This window comes from Mastigoproctus giganteus, chromosome 7, assembly GCF_048544385.1.
Source record: "Mastigoproctus giganteus isolate SK-2022 chromosome 7, ASM4854438v1, whole genome shotgun sequence".
NCBI classification, from domain to species: domain Eukaryota; kingdom Metazoa; phylum Arthropoda; class Arachnida; order Uropygi; family Thelyphonidae; genus Mastigoproctus; species Mastigoproctus giganteus.
This window is the reverse complement of record NC_143581.1, coordinates 81689131-81705035: the sequence shown is the minus strand read 5'-3', so window position 1 is coordinate 81705035 and position 15905 is coordinate 81689131. Positions and strand designations below refer to the sequence as shown.

At 37.4% G+C, this 15905-nt stretch overlaps 1 protein-coding gene across 1 annotated transcript in view; it reads right to left on the bottom strand.

The window, feature by feature from the left end:
- The window catches only part of LOC150083031 (DNA-dependent protein kinase catalytic subunit-like), a 156783-nt gene that overhangs the window by 64457 nt on the left and 76421 nt on the right, over positions 1 to 15905 (bottom strand). The window contains exon 8 of the mRNA XM_090378364.1: positions 10473 to 10515. Within this exon, the coding sequence (XP_090234490.1) occupies positions 10473 to 10515 (43 nt within the window). The remainder of the gene's footprint in view (positions 1 to 10472; positions 10516 to 15905) is intronic.

Sequence of the window (15905 nt, the reverse complement as noted above, 5' to 3'; positions counted from 1 at the left end):
TTTTGGGCGAAAAATAATGTTTAGTGACGAGGCTCATTTCTGGTTAAGTGGCTTTGTTAACAAGCAAAATTGCCGAATTTGGAGCGACGAAAACCCACGGGAGATTCATGAGGTCCCACTACATTCCGAAAAAGTTACGGTATGGTGTACACTTTGGTCCGGCGGAATAATCGGTCCGTATTTTTTCGAAAACGAAGAAGAAGTGGCACTTACGGTCAACGGTGAGCGATACGGGGCTATGATAAGAGATTTTTTTTGGCCTGCAGTGGATGGAATCGATCTAACAAACATTTGGTTTCAGCAAGACGGTGCTACGTGCCATACGGCACGTGATACAGTAACACTATTGCATGAGAAATTTGAAGGTTCCGTTATATCGCGAAATGGTGACGTTAATTGGCCGCCCAGATCCTGCGACCTAACGCCACTGGATTTTTTTCTCTGGGGCTTTCTAAAATCCAAAGTCTATGCTAACAAACCACGGATGGTTGCCGCCTTAAAGGCCAACATTAGGCGCGTTAATGCTGAAATTGAGCCACTTTTATGCGATAACGTCATCACCAATTGGGTATCCAGGATTAACCAAACCAGACAAAGCCGCGGCGGACATTTATCTGATATAATTTTTAAAACATAATGTTAACACATATACTTCATAATAAAAATAAAAATAGATCACTATCACTCTCACAATTTGTTTTATTGCGTTACAAAAATCGAGCATTACTATTGGAAAGCCCTGTAGTTGTTGTTGAAAAAATGTATCTACTGTTCATGTCTCTCTCTCTCTCTCTCTCTCTCTCTCTCTCTCTCTCTCTCTCTCTCTCTCTCTCTCTCTCTCTCTCTCTCCTCCAATAGTTTGCCTAGTTCTTTCTTGAATTTATTCAAGATATTCAACTCCACAACAACAGATGTAAGTTTGTTCCAGCAAACAACCTCCTGTTGGCTAAAGGCAAACTTCTGCATTATGCAACCATCCTTCCTCAATTTGAATTTATACCCACTCATGTGTGTATAGTTTGAGAAACAGGAAGAATCCCATCAACACTAAGCTTATTCAATCCATTCAAAGCCTTAAACACCTCAAGCAGATCACCTTGCAGGCACCTAGACTGAAACCTTTCTCGGTAAGAGCACACCCTTTGTTCTCTTCACCAACTTGTTGCCATTCTCTATACCTGTTTCAGCAGCTCAACATCCTTCCTAAAATGAGACCTCCAGAACTGTATGCAGTACTCAAGAGGTGGCCTGACCATTGCCTTATATAATGGGATAATCACATGATCCTCCCAACTAGCAAAGTTCCTCTACATCATTGGCAAGGCTTCATGAGTTGTTCTGGAGGCTTGTCTGTACTGCTCAGAGAATATCACATGAAACTGCACAATTATGCCCAGGTCTTTGTCATTTTCCACTAATACCAGTTACTCTAGCATTACTGCTATCCATAATACATAGAGCAATTGAAGTTTAACATTTGTAAATGTTAAAATTCAATTGCCATTTCTCAGCTCATCTGCCTGATTTTTGTGGCTCTTGCTGCAGTAGCATACTGTCATTAGCCACCCTGCCAACCTTTGTATAATCTGCAAATTAAGACATTAAGCCTGATAAATCTTCACCAATATATTTAATAAATACAGAAAACAACAATACGCCAGAGCCAAACCCTCTGATGTTGTTGTTGTAGTTCGGTTTAATGACACAAGGGTTCACTGGCCAAATTGTGCCTCTTCATCGTCAATTGACAAAAAGCGTATTGTTAGAGAGATTAAATTATATGCTTCTTTACAAACCAGTATGTTTTAGATATAATAAAAATTCTTCAATATTTGCTTCATTTCCTAAGATGCAAGATAAATCTGTGATATATTCAATGTAGAGAGTGACTGAAAAGTGTTTGATCGGATGGTTGAATGTAAGGGACAATCAACCAGGAAATGATGGACTATAAGTTGCGTCTGACAGGATGAGAATTGTGGTGGGCTTTCACCCAATAATAGGAAGAGATGAGTATGGTGAGTGTGTCCAATTCTGAGTCTTGCCAGTACCACTTCCTCTCGTCTGTTTCTTCGGAAGCCAGACAGCCACAGCTTTGGATCTTCTTTTATCTGGTAAAGTTTATTGTTAGTGTCACTTTTCCAGGTCTGTGACCATTTATCGTAGCAGGCTTTGCATATGACAGACTTAAAATCAGAGAAAGGAATCTGAGGATGTTGTGAGAGAGCAGATTGAGGATGTTTAGCGGCAAAGTCAGCACTTTCATTTCCTGGAATGCCTGAATGGCCAGGGATCCAGCAAAAACTGATTGACTGATTGGACACACTGCAAGCGAATAGCTGGGAATGAATCTGTTTCAATGTAGGGTGAGAAATGGAGGAATTCTTCCTTATGGCAGAGACAGCACTAAGAGAATCTGTGTAAATTATGGCAGATGAGATGGAAAGCTCAATTATCTTACTAAGCGCTAACTTAATGGCATATAATTCGGCTGTGAAGATGCTGCAAGCAAGCGGTAGTGTGGCTGAACTTGTACATAAGGAAAAACTGCCGCAGCACCTACCATACTCTCAGTTTTTGAACCATCCGTATAAATTTTACAGGCATGGTTGTTCATAGCATGAGCTGAATGTAACTGTCTGATATTGCAGGAAGGTATATTTTTCCCCCACTGGAGGAAGTATGTATCTTGAGAGACAGACACATATGTCCAAGGAGCAACAGGTGTAGTTGTGTTATTGGAAAATTTCATTTAAATTGACATTCCAAGTCTGAACAAGCTCTTTGATCCTGAGAGAGGTGGGTCTATTTTCATTTCGCTTGCTCTCAGAGAAGGCATCCCAACGAGTATTACAGAGATGCTCCCAACTTGGGTGCGATGGTAGACTCTGGATCTTAGCAGTTTAGTGAAGCAGTAGTGTTTTTCTACGCAGGTGTAATGGGGTATCATGCACTTCAATATATAGACTTTGGATCGGAGAAGTCCTGAAAGATCCCAGCTCAGTCCTCAGAGCACTGTGATGGATCATATTTAGCCGTTTTAAAGTAGTGCTCCCGGCAGAGTCATACACTGGACAACCACAATCTAGTCGTGAACGGATTAAACTTCTATAAAGATGTAGCAAAGTACACCGATCAGCTCCCCATGACATAGATGAGACAGAACGAAGTATATTCAAATGCTTTAAACAAGAAGTTCTCAAATAAGTGATGTGAGCTTGGAAATTTAGTTTGCGGTCTAATAGTAGTCCAAGAAATTTAACGGTATTAACAAGCGGGATTGGAGTATTGTTTATTTGTAGTTCAGGTTCAGGATGGAGAGCTCGCTTCTTGCAAAAATTAGTGACAGTGCATTTCTTTTATGACAGTCTGTAACCGTTCCGTGAAGTCCAGGATTCTATTTTGGTTATGGTAAGTTGTAGCTGCCGTTCAATGGTATTCATACTTTGAGATTGACAGGAAATGGTAAGATCATCTGCATACATATAAGTTTGAACAGTTTTTGGGATATCTCATGTCATGCTGCTAACTAGGATTGAAAACAGTGTTGGACTGAGTATTGATCGCTGCGGGACTCCCTCTTGCTGAATGTGAGATGTAGAGAGGACATTTTTGTATCGGACTTGAAAAGAGCGCAATTGCAGGAAATTTTGAATTATTTCCGGCAAATAGCCCCAAAGCCCCAGATGGTAAAGGTCCCTAATAATACCATGACGCTATATTGTATCAAATGCCTTTTCAAGATCTAAATTGACCATGACTAGATGTTGTTTCATGACAAAGGCATTGCGGATATGAGATTCGACTTTGATAAGCACGTCCAGCGTTGATCTATTTTTCCGAAAGCCATATTGTTGTTCTGGAAGGAGATTCTCTGACTCCAGGATGTAGGTGAGTCTAGTATGAACCATCCTTTCGAAAATTTTTCCCATACAGCTCATAAGAGATATTAGCCTGTAATTTTCAACACAGGAAGGATCTTTTCCTGGTTTTGGTAAGGCCATAACGAACGAATGGCGCCATGAAGAAGGATAGACATTTTCAGTGAAGATCTGATTATAAAAAATTAATAGAGTTATCAAGTCTTCATAAAGTAAATGCTTTACCATAATGTAATGAACTCCATCTGGACCTGCAGCGCTATTGGAAGATCTGTTTAATAATTCTTGAAGTTCTTTAATGTAAACGGTTGGTTGTATGATAGTGAGCGGCATGTGAAGAAGTTGATTTTATACCGTTCTGCACCTGCTTTGATATTCTGGAAGGTGGACGCATAGGTGGCAGAAGCTGAGATTTTTGCAAATGATTCTGCTAATGCATTTGCAACTTCTTCAGGAGTAGAAATGTCTTTCCCTCTCCAATGAAGTATCGGAGAGGTGGGCCGAGCAAATTTGCCATTTAATGCCTGTGTTCTTTTCCAGATGACCCGTGTATCCGTGTCTTTAGTAATGGTTGAGGCAAAAGCAATCCATGAATCCCGTTTCGCTTTGAGTCTTTTATAAGCAATTAGGTTACTAGTGGTGGGTTACTTGCGGAAATTATTCCAAGCACAGTTTTTTTGCTGTTTGGCAATTAAACAATCTGTATTCCACCAGTGATTTCTGTGTTTGCGATAAGGCATGGATTTTGGAATGGAAGAATTAGCTGCAGTGAGAATCTGATTGGTTATATATGTATTTACTTCATCAATATGTTGTCTTTGAACATAACATCTGTCTAAGAGTATTTGGGCAGAATAGCCTCCCCAGTTTGCCTTTTTAAACTGCCAGTTGGATCGCTGAACAGGATTCGGAGTTACTCTTGTTTGTGGTGAACAAATAATTGGAAAGTGATCACTGTTAAAGGGATCGGTTAATACTGACCATGTCATGATTGGAAAGATAGATGGTGAACAAATTGACAAGTCTATTGCAGAAACAGATCCTGTTGCTAGGTGTATGTAAGTAGGAGATGCAGAATTTAATAAATTAAGATCATTATTGTTCATGAATTCCTCCATCAATTTGCCTCTTCTATCCATTATAGCAGACCCCCACAATGGATGATGTCCATTAAAGTCACCAAAGAGACAAATTGGAGTTGGGAGTTGTGAAATCAGGCTGTCAAGTTCTGAATGCGGAAGTGGTAGAGATGGTGAAATATAGATGGAAACAATGGTAACTGAAATACCAACTGCAATACGAGCTCGACCACTTCTAGGGTGGTTCTCAATTGGATCGGCCTGGATGGAATGTCAGAGTTAACAAGAATAGCTACTCCGCCACGGGCAGGAGAGTTTGAACTCCTATCTCATCTGTATATCACATAATTTCAGAATTTTGGTGAAATTTGGGGTGACAAGAAAGTTTCCTGTAGGCATACACCTATGGGGTTGAATTGAGCTAGTAAATCCCTTAAGTCATCAGAATGACTACTCAGTCCTCTGCAGTTCCATTGTATGATGTTATACATTATTTAGATTTAGCTAAGGATGATTCGTCTGACTTTTTTGTTCGTGGGACATTTTTTCCGGTCTTTTTTTAGGAAAGTGGGGCGTCCAATATCCATGGTGTCATCTGCATGGAGTTCTAGAATGGGCTCCTCGTTACCTAGCAGCTCATGTACATCCATATTATTGGTAGACGATTCCATTTTTTTAGAGACTGAGTGAGATTTTAATTGTTCTTTTTCAACTGGGACCAATGGGGTATGAGTAGGGATACTGATTGGAGTATTTGTGGCTTCGCTAGTTTTTTTTGGAGGATTATGAGGATTATCTTTTTTAGAGGTTGAAAGTGTAAATTTCAGCCAGTTCACTAGAGAGGTGTTAGGCGGAACTGATACATCTGTTTGAGCTGCAGTAGAAACAAAGTTTCAAGTGCGAGCTGCATAAGAACGACCACTAGGCATGGTCGACATAACTTGTCTACATGCCTCAGGAAACATGACTTTATTTTCAATTTTGTATTGAAAGTTTTGTATTGAAAGCTCACAAGTTTTGGAAAAGGCTGGATGGCTTCCTTTGCAGTTTGCACAAACAGGAGTTTTGACTGAACAATCCGCTTGGGTGTGATCTTTAGAGCCACAGATGGGACATATGGCTTCCCCTCGACAAGCCTGCTGGGAATGGCCATATTTCTGACATTTAAAGCAACGAACAGGATTCGGGATGTATGGTCGAATCCGGCAGTTTAAATAACCAGCTTTAATAGAGGATGGCAAGTCTGGAGTGGTAAATGTCAGAATGATGGATCTTGTTGGAGTAAGATTTCCATCTTTTTTCGTCATGATCCGTTTTACATTTACTACTTTCTGAATGCTGAGTTCTTGGAGTAGTTCTTCTTCGGAGACTGTAATTAGGTCCCACTCGCTGATGACACCTTTTGATGAATTTAGTGTTTTGTGGGGAGTAATTTCTACTGTCAACCCACCAAATGTTGTTGTTTTTAACAGCCACTCAGAATGTTTTGAGGTGGCTGTTTCTATCAGAAGGTCTCCGGACTGCAGTCTTTTAACCATTTTTGGTGATCCAGCAATTGACTCCAAGATTTTCTGAATTAAGAATGGTGATAACTTACCCACAGGTTGGGCAGATAGGGAATGAATCACCAGGAAGTTTGGACAATCGTCATGACATTCTGCTTCTCTTTGCAGTCTTTTAGGTTGACTTGAGTCATGGTCAGTGTTAGAAGCTTCCACTCTTGAGCTCAAAGGCTCTAAGTTTGGATAATGATTTTTATCCATGATCGCTCCTTTTGGCCCTGGGGGTTTGCCTTTACCACCCAGGTTACCAGCCCCGCCACGAGGAGGCAGGAGCGGTGCCGCTTGGTGGCCAAGCATAGAGTTAGTAAGTTAGTATGGCTAGCTAAATTAAAGAAAAAGGTACTTGCCTTCTTCTTAGTGTTTTTAAGAAAGTAGAGCAACTCAACAGAAAATTTTAATTCTACGAGAAAAACAAGGAAAACTCTGTCACTTCGAGGAAAAACGCTTTATAAACATGCAAGAATCGCTTGGCCACGGAAATGCTTGGCACCCGGGGCTGCCAAACCCTCTGAGATTCCACTACTAACATTACTCCATGAAAGGCAGTATCCATTGATAAAAACTATTTTTTCCCACTCAACCATCCCTTAATCCATAGCAGTAATTTAACCGTAATGCCACACTGCTCTAGTTTGTACAGCAGCCTTTTGTGTGCAACAGTATCAAAAGCTTTCCTGAAATCCAAGTATATGCTATCAAAATTATTTTTTTGCATCCAGTTCCTTAGTGACTGCATCACAGTATTAAATCAAATTAGTCAGACAAGATTTCCTCTCAACAAACCCATGTTGTGATTTGAAGTACAGCTATAATCCTCTGTAGAGTACACAATATTACTTCTTTAACCAGTGACTCCATTATTTTCCCTGAAACAGAAATTAAGCTAATTAGCCTGTAATTATTGGTGTTACCCTTTGGTCGCCCATTGTGAACTGGAAATATATTTGCACATCTCCAGTACACAGGGACTCCCACTGAATCCATGGATGAACTCATAATTGTGCTAAGGGTTTTCTTACTTCCTTTGCTGCCTTCCTTAATATAACTGAATAGATTGCATCTACCTCAAGTGCTTTTTTTATGTTTAACTTCAACAATTTCTCTTCCACTTTCCTCTCAGTTATTACAAAATAATTTAGCTCCCTTTTAGAGTCTCATATATTTCTGGCATCCAATTCCCCCGAAGAATTCCATATATGAATGTAGATGCAAAATACTTTCAGCAACCTGGGCAGGATCATCAGCAGCTGAACTATCAATATCAAGTGGACCATGTGATTCATCCCCTTCCTTCTAGTGTTTACATAAGTAAAGAAGTCTTTGCTGTTTTTCTTTGCCTCATTTGCACAGATTTCTCATAATTTTCCTTTGCTGTTGTCTACCCTCCTTTGTGACTTGATTACAGACTTGTTTATATCTATGATAGTATGCTGTATCACCTGATAATTGATATGCAACCCATACATTTCTATTCTATCTTTTCTCTTCTCGTCTTCTCTGCAATAAATCTCATTAGTTCATCTGACATCCATTTAGGTGTAGGCCTTGAACAGCATTTCTTAGTTGGTATGAAAAGCCTAGTAGTTTCTATTATTATTTTCTTGTTTGCTTTGCATTAAGGATTTGTTGATAGTAACATCATAAGCTGGTCCTAATGCATAGAATTTAAAAATTGTCTGAGACCACTTCAGTCACCTTTACAAATGTAAAATCCCTTCCCTTTACCCTTTATGGCAGTTACATCTTTAATTAAATCTTACATCAATACACTGTGATCACTGCCACATAGTGATTCTTTTATCTGCATATTCTTAATACGCCAATAATCACTGCTAATAATCAGATCAAAAGTATTATTTTCTCTTTTTTTCCTCTCTAACATGCTACTGGAGAATACAGTCATACAATAAATCCCACAAAAGTCTCGCTAGTGCATGAATTACCAACTCAAGTTCCAGTTAACATCAAAAGCATTAAAATCCACCATTACAACACATTCTGATTTACTGGCCCACTCCATTTCTCTGTGTTCATTGTACTTATCAGAGCCATTTAGCCTATAATACACTTCTACTCTCATTTTTGTTTTTCCAGTGCTTATGTCACACAAAACTGGCTGAACATTGCACTGGCCACCTATATCAACTGGATGTGCACTGTCTTAGATTTTATGTGTTTCTTAACTAAGATCATAACCTCTCCCACGCTCCTGTCTTGTCTTGTCTGTTTTTTCTGTAAAAACTTACTTCCCATGTTCAAATTCTGCATCCCTTGTATCTAAGTGACACCTAATTGCTGATATCTCCCTCAATGCCTGCATTTGATGACTTGACCAGCATGCACCATATGGCTAATAATAATAATAATTTCAAGTTCAAATTTATTTACTATGCTTCTAGCATTGTTGAACATGTAAGTATACATGCATTGTTTCTTGCTCATAGTTACTCTAACAGGCCATATATTTCCTTTTTCCATGATGATCCACAGCAGGCCTTCAAAATCCCGGGAACTTGCTTTTCAGGCTACTGCTTGTTCCAATAGAGGTAGAAAAAGAAACAATTCCACTTCCACCTGCAGCTATTGTTAATCCATTAATTTGTATATCCCAACCTAGCAGTTTTCTGTCCCAACTACCACTGTCTCAATAGAATCAGCAAATACTGTTACAACCTGTTAGAAGTTTTCCTTGAAATTTTATCATATTTTTGATTAGTTAGTGTATTATTAATATGTGTTTTACAAATAGATTAAATAGGCTTAGTGGCATCCATTAGCCTATTTTTTAAATTTAGCTGGTGATTTTGTAAGTTACAACTCGCTATTCTTGCCGCTATTGCAGTGGTGTTTTTGGAGGGGATTATTGTAGCGTAACCAGTTTTGTAACCTGTCCATGCCATGACTGTTGACACTGGGAGTGAAGTCTATTACATATTACCTGCTTATAGATCGATCCATGGGTAGTCAGACAGTATATGTTACTGCTGTGATTTAGAGATCCTAAAATTTGGTCACTGGGGATCTGGAGCAACTGCCCCTTGGTAAACCAGGCCTTTTGGAATCCTCTCCAATCATAGTGAAATTTTTTTTCAATATTTTGATTTACCTGAACCTCTGGACTACTGCTAAAGAGACATACTTAAATCTATATGATTTTCTTTTTTCTATTTTTGAAAAGAAGTGGTTAATGATATTAATTTCTGCATTGGGAAAGATTTCTAGGATTAAATCTTTTGTTGTGACTGATTTTCTATGTTTATTCAGTGAGTCAGTTTGATTGATGTTGATTACCTATGACTTTATGGGGCTGTTTGATTTGGTGTAATTATGATCAGCATATTGCATTTTACAATATAATCCATTTTGCCTCTTGGTACATTCAGTTTCTTAGTTCTGAACTGTTTTTTCTTGTTTCATCTATTATGCAATTTTGAGTAGGCTAGGTGGTTTTCTTTGTAATTAGAACAACACAGTATGCTGGCTGTGATTGGTCTCATGCCACTGGATTTGTAATATTTCTGTCCATATTTTGTACAGGTGGATGTTCCTCTGTATGCCACCTACGAATGGCTGAAATACTACTAATAACATGAAATAAGATCTAGTATGTGTAGACACACTTGATATGGAAGTATCCTACTTTTACTGTTTGTGGAGATTTTGTAAAGTCAAAAGGTAAGTATCAAAAGTCATTGCTTCTATAACAGTTTCATTTTGTCTGATGCTGATTTTAATGTTTATTACTCCTTGGGTTTTTAATTTCTTTGCTATTTCTTTCTCTGTAACTTTCAGTTGGTCCATTTAGAGATTATTTATGCCTAAACAACTATATAAAAATAACGCCACTTTGGCAGCTGGGGCTGATGACAATTGAAAGTGAAGAGAAATATTCTTAAAAATCAACAGAATAAAGAAAGGTATAAGAGAATAAAATTAAAGGTAAATTTTACCTGAAATAGCCATTCCTGCTTCCTTTTGTTTCAAAGCATTTTTCTGAAAATGAAATTATGTAAGGTAAATTTATTTTTCTACACAAAACAGAATTATGACAGATTTCTATATACTTGTAATTATATTTTTCTATGCAGGTTATTCTTAACTTAGTACATTCTTTGGGGTGGTTTTGAGGATGTTCACACACATCTAATCAACAGTAGCAATTTAAATAAAATATTATTTTCATGTTATGGCTGCAGTCACATCTGGGTTTCGGTCCATGGTATAGGTTGACTCTTCCTTCTTCTATTACAATGGCTAAAGTTGTTGTTCCTGGAGTGGGATTTTATTATTATTATTATTATAATAATTAGCCATATGGTGCAAGGAAGCCCAAGGCTTCACCAGCCAAAAAAAAAAAAAAAAAAATTTCTGAGTTACCCCTGAGAGAGAGAGAGAGAGAGAGAGAGAGAGAGAGAGAGAGAGAGAGAGAGAGAGAGAGAGAGAGAGAGAGAGAGAGAGAGAGAGCAAGAGTCAGAAATAGAAGGGAATCACCAAGAAAGAGAAGAATGATATCCAGCTCAGGGTGTGACCCTGGGTGTGCCAAGCCCATACTCATCAGATATGAGCCCCTTAATGGCACTAGGGCTACTATGGCCAAATTGTACCTGTTACTTTGGAGTGTTGATCAATATATGAAAGGAAATAGGTATAGAAGTGACTGTAAATGTTGATAATTTTTAGGTAAGTAAAAAGTTTTGATAAATGGGCATCATCTCCAAGTATATGGATTAGTTGCAGAGGTTTTTGTAAGTTAAGCAGTGATCTGAAACATGCAATTCTAGTTAAATTATTATGTTTTTTGTTATTTGGTTTTTAGGAGCATTAGCAACTAAGGCCATATTGCTCCGGGGATATGCGGTGGTCATTCCCTGACCTTTCCGCATCCTCCGTATTTGGTGGTGACGGGCTCGAACCCCGATCTAATCAAGAAGCGTGTGCTACGCACTGCTGCTCCTTCCCACCTGGCTACCGAGGCGCCTATTAAATTATTATTATTATTATTATTAATAGCCATATGGTGCAAGGAAGCCTGAGGCTTATGCTGCACCAGGAAAAAAAAAGTTCCCGAGTTACCCTGAGAGAGAGAGAGAGAGAGAGAGAGAGAGAGAGTCAAAAGTAGAAGGGAATCACTAAGAAAGAGAAGAATGATGATATCCAGCTCAGGACCCTGGGTGTGCCAAGCCCATACTCACCAGATGTGAGCCCCCGGGGTGAAATGATAATGTGTACACTGAATGAGAATATGCTTAGCAGTAAAAAGAGGTGTGTTAGATGCATATGGCCAATTCGTGCTTTCACATGCATAACTCCTTCATGCCTATTTAATTGGAAAAAGTGGATCTCCACAGCTGTGAATTCTGTTTTATTTCAAGAAGCTTGTTACCTCTTTGGGTATGCCACATTTCAGACCACATATCACTACATATCTGTCATATGATTGTTTCGTAATCAGAATAAGGAACTGGAATGGTATCAAATCAAGTGGCATGGGAAGTCTTGCTGCTTCATCTGCATGCTTGTTTCCTGGATACCCTGTTTGCTGGATACCCTGTTTCCAATGTCACTGGGTATCCAGCAAAACTTGACAGTCAGCATATCTTCATTGAGGTGACATAACCACGATCTGATTTGTGTGAGAGGTGGATGGAAATTTTGTGATTTATTCTGTAGGGCAGCGATTTCCAAACTGGGAGGCATGGACTAGTGCAAAAGGAGGCGCAAAAAGTTTAACAGAAATATAATTTTCATAACATAACATATATAAATAAAAAAATATATACATATAAATAAACTTTCATAACATAACATTAAATTTTATAACCTATTTTTTAAAGCATTTACCGTCACCTATCTCACTCTAATTAATTTAGTGCATACTATGTATGACATATATAGGTAGATTGCAGAGTATAGCATTAGTTGCATGGTTAAAAATACGGTTTCAGTGGTGTGCGATTGTGTTTTTTATTGTTTTTGGTGTGATTACTTACTGATAATAATCGTTAGTAATTTAGAAGTTGTATTTTTAAGAATATAAAGTTAATTCTAATATTTTTAGACGAATGGATAAATTTTTGACTGGTTACAAGAGAAAATCCACTAATAATGAAGATACTGATGCTGATACAAGTAAAGGTAGTGGGAATACAAGCAACAGGGAACAAGGAGGTAGAACTCCCAAGACAAGAAAATACGATCCATCCTATTTATCATTAGGATTCACAAGTGTTATTATAGATGGCTTGGAAAAACCAATGTGTTTGTTTTGGCTGCAGATAGTATGAGACCAGGCAAATTAAAATGGCACCTTAAAACTATGCATTCTGAATACACTGGTAAGCCCATAGAATTTTTTCAAAGAAAAGTAGATGAATTTAATGAACAAAAGCAAACGTTCAAAAAAATAGTTTCTGTTCCATCAAATGCAATTCTAGCGTCGTACCAAGTTTCTTACAGAATCGCGAAATGTAAAAAACCACACACAATAGGAGAAACTCTAGTTTTGCCAGCAGCTATTGATATGGTTAAAATAATGTTCGGTGAATCATATGCAAAACAGTTGCGACAAATACCGCTTGCTGATAATACAGTTGGCAGAAGAATCAATGATATATCTGAAGAACTTTGTGATCAGTTAGTTTCTCGACTGTGTACTTCGAAATTCGCCATACAAGTAGATGAGGCAACTGATGTAGCTAAAGATGCTCATTTAATTGCATATGTTCGATATGTTGCAGAAACTAATATAATGGAAGATATATTATTTTGCAACCCCATTCCTGGAAAGGCTACATCCAATGAAATTTTTAATATAATTGACACTTTTTTTTGATGAGAACGACATAACGTGGAATAACTGCATTGGACTCTGTACTGATGGAGCACAGTCAATGTCAGGACACAAGGCAGGTCTTCAAAAATTAGTTAAAAAGAAAGCACCCGAAGTTATCTGGACACACTGCATGCTCCACAGAGCAGCTCTTGTGTCAAAAAATATGAGCAAGGAACTTAACATTTTTACAAAAGTTACGAAAGTTATAAACTATATAAAAAAGTCCTTTAAAAGTTAGGTTGTTTGCAAAGCTGTGTGAAGATATGGAAGCTAATTATACCTCATTTGTATACTATTGTGAAGTGCGCTGGCTATCCTGTGCAAAAGTGATTCAAAGGGTGTTTGAACTCAAAGAAGAGATTGCAATTTTTCTTGATGAAAATCATAATGAAGAGGCAAATTTATTTAGGAATGATAACTTTATTGTTAATCTTGCTTATTTGGGTGAAATTTTTTGAAAATTGAGTGTTTTGAATAAATCAATGCAAGGACCGCAAATGCATTCACTGATTGAAAAAGACAAAGTGAAAGCATTCATAAAAAAATTGGAGCTGTGGAAATCAAATTTACAAAAAAATAAGTTCAACATGTTTCCACTTTTAAATGATTTCTGCGACAGAGTTAAAATTGAAGCAAACAAAAATCTATTTACTGAACACTTGGATGGTTTGCTAATGCACTTTTCACATTATTTCGAAGATTTTGATTTTACAAAGTTTGCGTGGATACAGAATCCATTTGTCAAAGAACAAGATGATGAATTTGGATTGACAACTATTGAAAAGGAAAAATTGATAGAATTATCATGCGATACTTCATTGAAACAAAAATTTCAGAGTGAAACCCTAGTTCAATTTTGGTTGAATCGAAGTGAAGAATATAATACTTTGTCAAGCAAAGCAATGCAAGAATTGCTGCCATTCGTAACATCATATTTATGCGAAACGGGATTTTCTGCATTGGCTGCAATTAAATCCAAATATCGAGCCCGTTTAATAGTAGAAAAAGAGCTACGAGTAGCACTCTCCTCAATGACACCTAGATTCGATGAACTTTGTGCTAATAAACAAGCACATCCATCGCATTAAAAACAAAATAATTTAAAAATTAATATATATAGTAAAACCTTGTTATTATTCTGTCAATTACGTTTTTTTTTTTTTTTTTCATTTTTTGTATTAATACATTTTTTACCATTTAAAAATGTGTCTGTATTATTTTATGAAATAAAGAGGGGGGGATGCGCCAAGATAAGATTTTTTTAAAAGGGGGGCGTAGTAACAAAGTTTGGAAACCACTGCTGTAGGGCAATAACTGCACTTAAAGAGTCTACAATATATTATGACATTGGTATTTAAGTTTGTTAAGGAGATTCAAAGCCATTTTGATTGCATAGAGTTCAGCTGTAAAAACATTGCATTCCAGTGGTAACTGGACTGAGACAGTGGATGTAGGAAGAATTACTGCAGCTCCCAAGGACATCAGTTTTGAGCCATCTGTGTATATATATATATATATATATATACACATATATTTTGTGTTTTTATTATTTTAGTTAGTGTCTAATTGATTGTTTTTAATTTGTCCCTTGCTACGTTAATGTCATTGCCATGGGCAATTGGACTATTATACGTGCTTGATATATTTTAGTTTGATTGCTTAGATTAACTAAATTTTGGTGTCTATTTTCTATAGGGTATTAGGTGTATCCTGAACAGGAGATTTTGTTAGCGTTTTAAGTCTAACCTATTCCTAGGGGTCTGTGGTGGTGGTGTTCAAATTATATAATAACTAAAGAAGTTAGTTATAATTCTAATTATTTAACTTTAATTAATAATATTAATCAATACTAACTAACATTCCCTTACCTGGTCATCTATCCGCTACTTCATCAGGGGCTTTGAGCGGATCGATAGCCAGTTTTAAAGGAATGTAAATAAAACTGGCTATCGATCCGCTCAAAGCCCCTGATGAAGTAGCGGATAGATGACCAGGTAAGGGAATGTTAGTTAGTATTGATTAATATTATTAATTAAAGTTAAATAATTAGAATTATAACTAACTTCTTTAGTTATTATATAATTTGAACACCACCACCACAGACCCCTAGGAATAGGTTAGACTTAAAACGCTAACAAAATCTCCTGTTCAGGATACACCTAATACCCTATAGAAAATAGACACCAAAATTTAGTTAATCTAAGCAATCAAACTAATATATATACATATATATATATATATATATATATACACAGGGTGTCTCAAAAATATTGGTACAAATGTTTAGGGGAGGTAGGTAATATCTAAAGGAATGTGAATCGCATAGGAACCCATAACCGGAAACGTCACCATAAGTCGGTAGACGGCACAGTAGTTGCCGTACACGAAGGGCATGCATCGATATACGAACTGTGAGCTGGCAGACATGCACCTAGTGTATGGATTAGCAGAGGGCAATGGACGAGCCACTCAATGAATTTATGGAGACGCTTCCCAGACAGACACGTACCGGACCACTGTTTGCATGTGTGCATCAAAATTTGTGCGATTA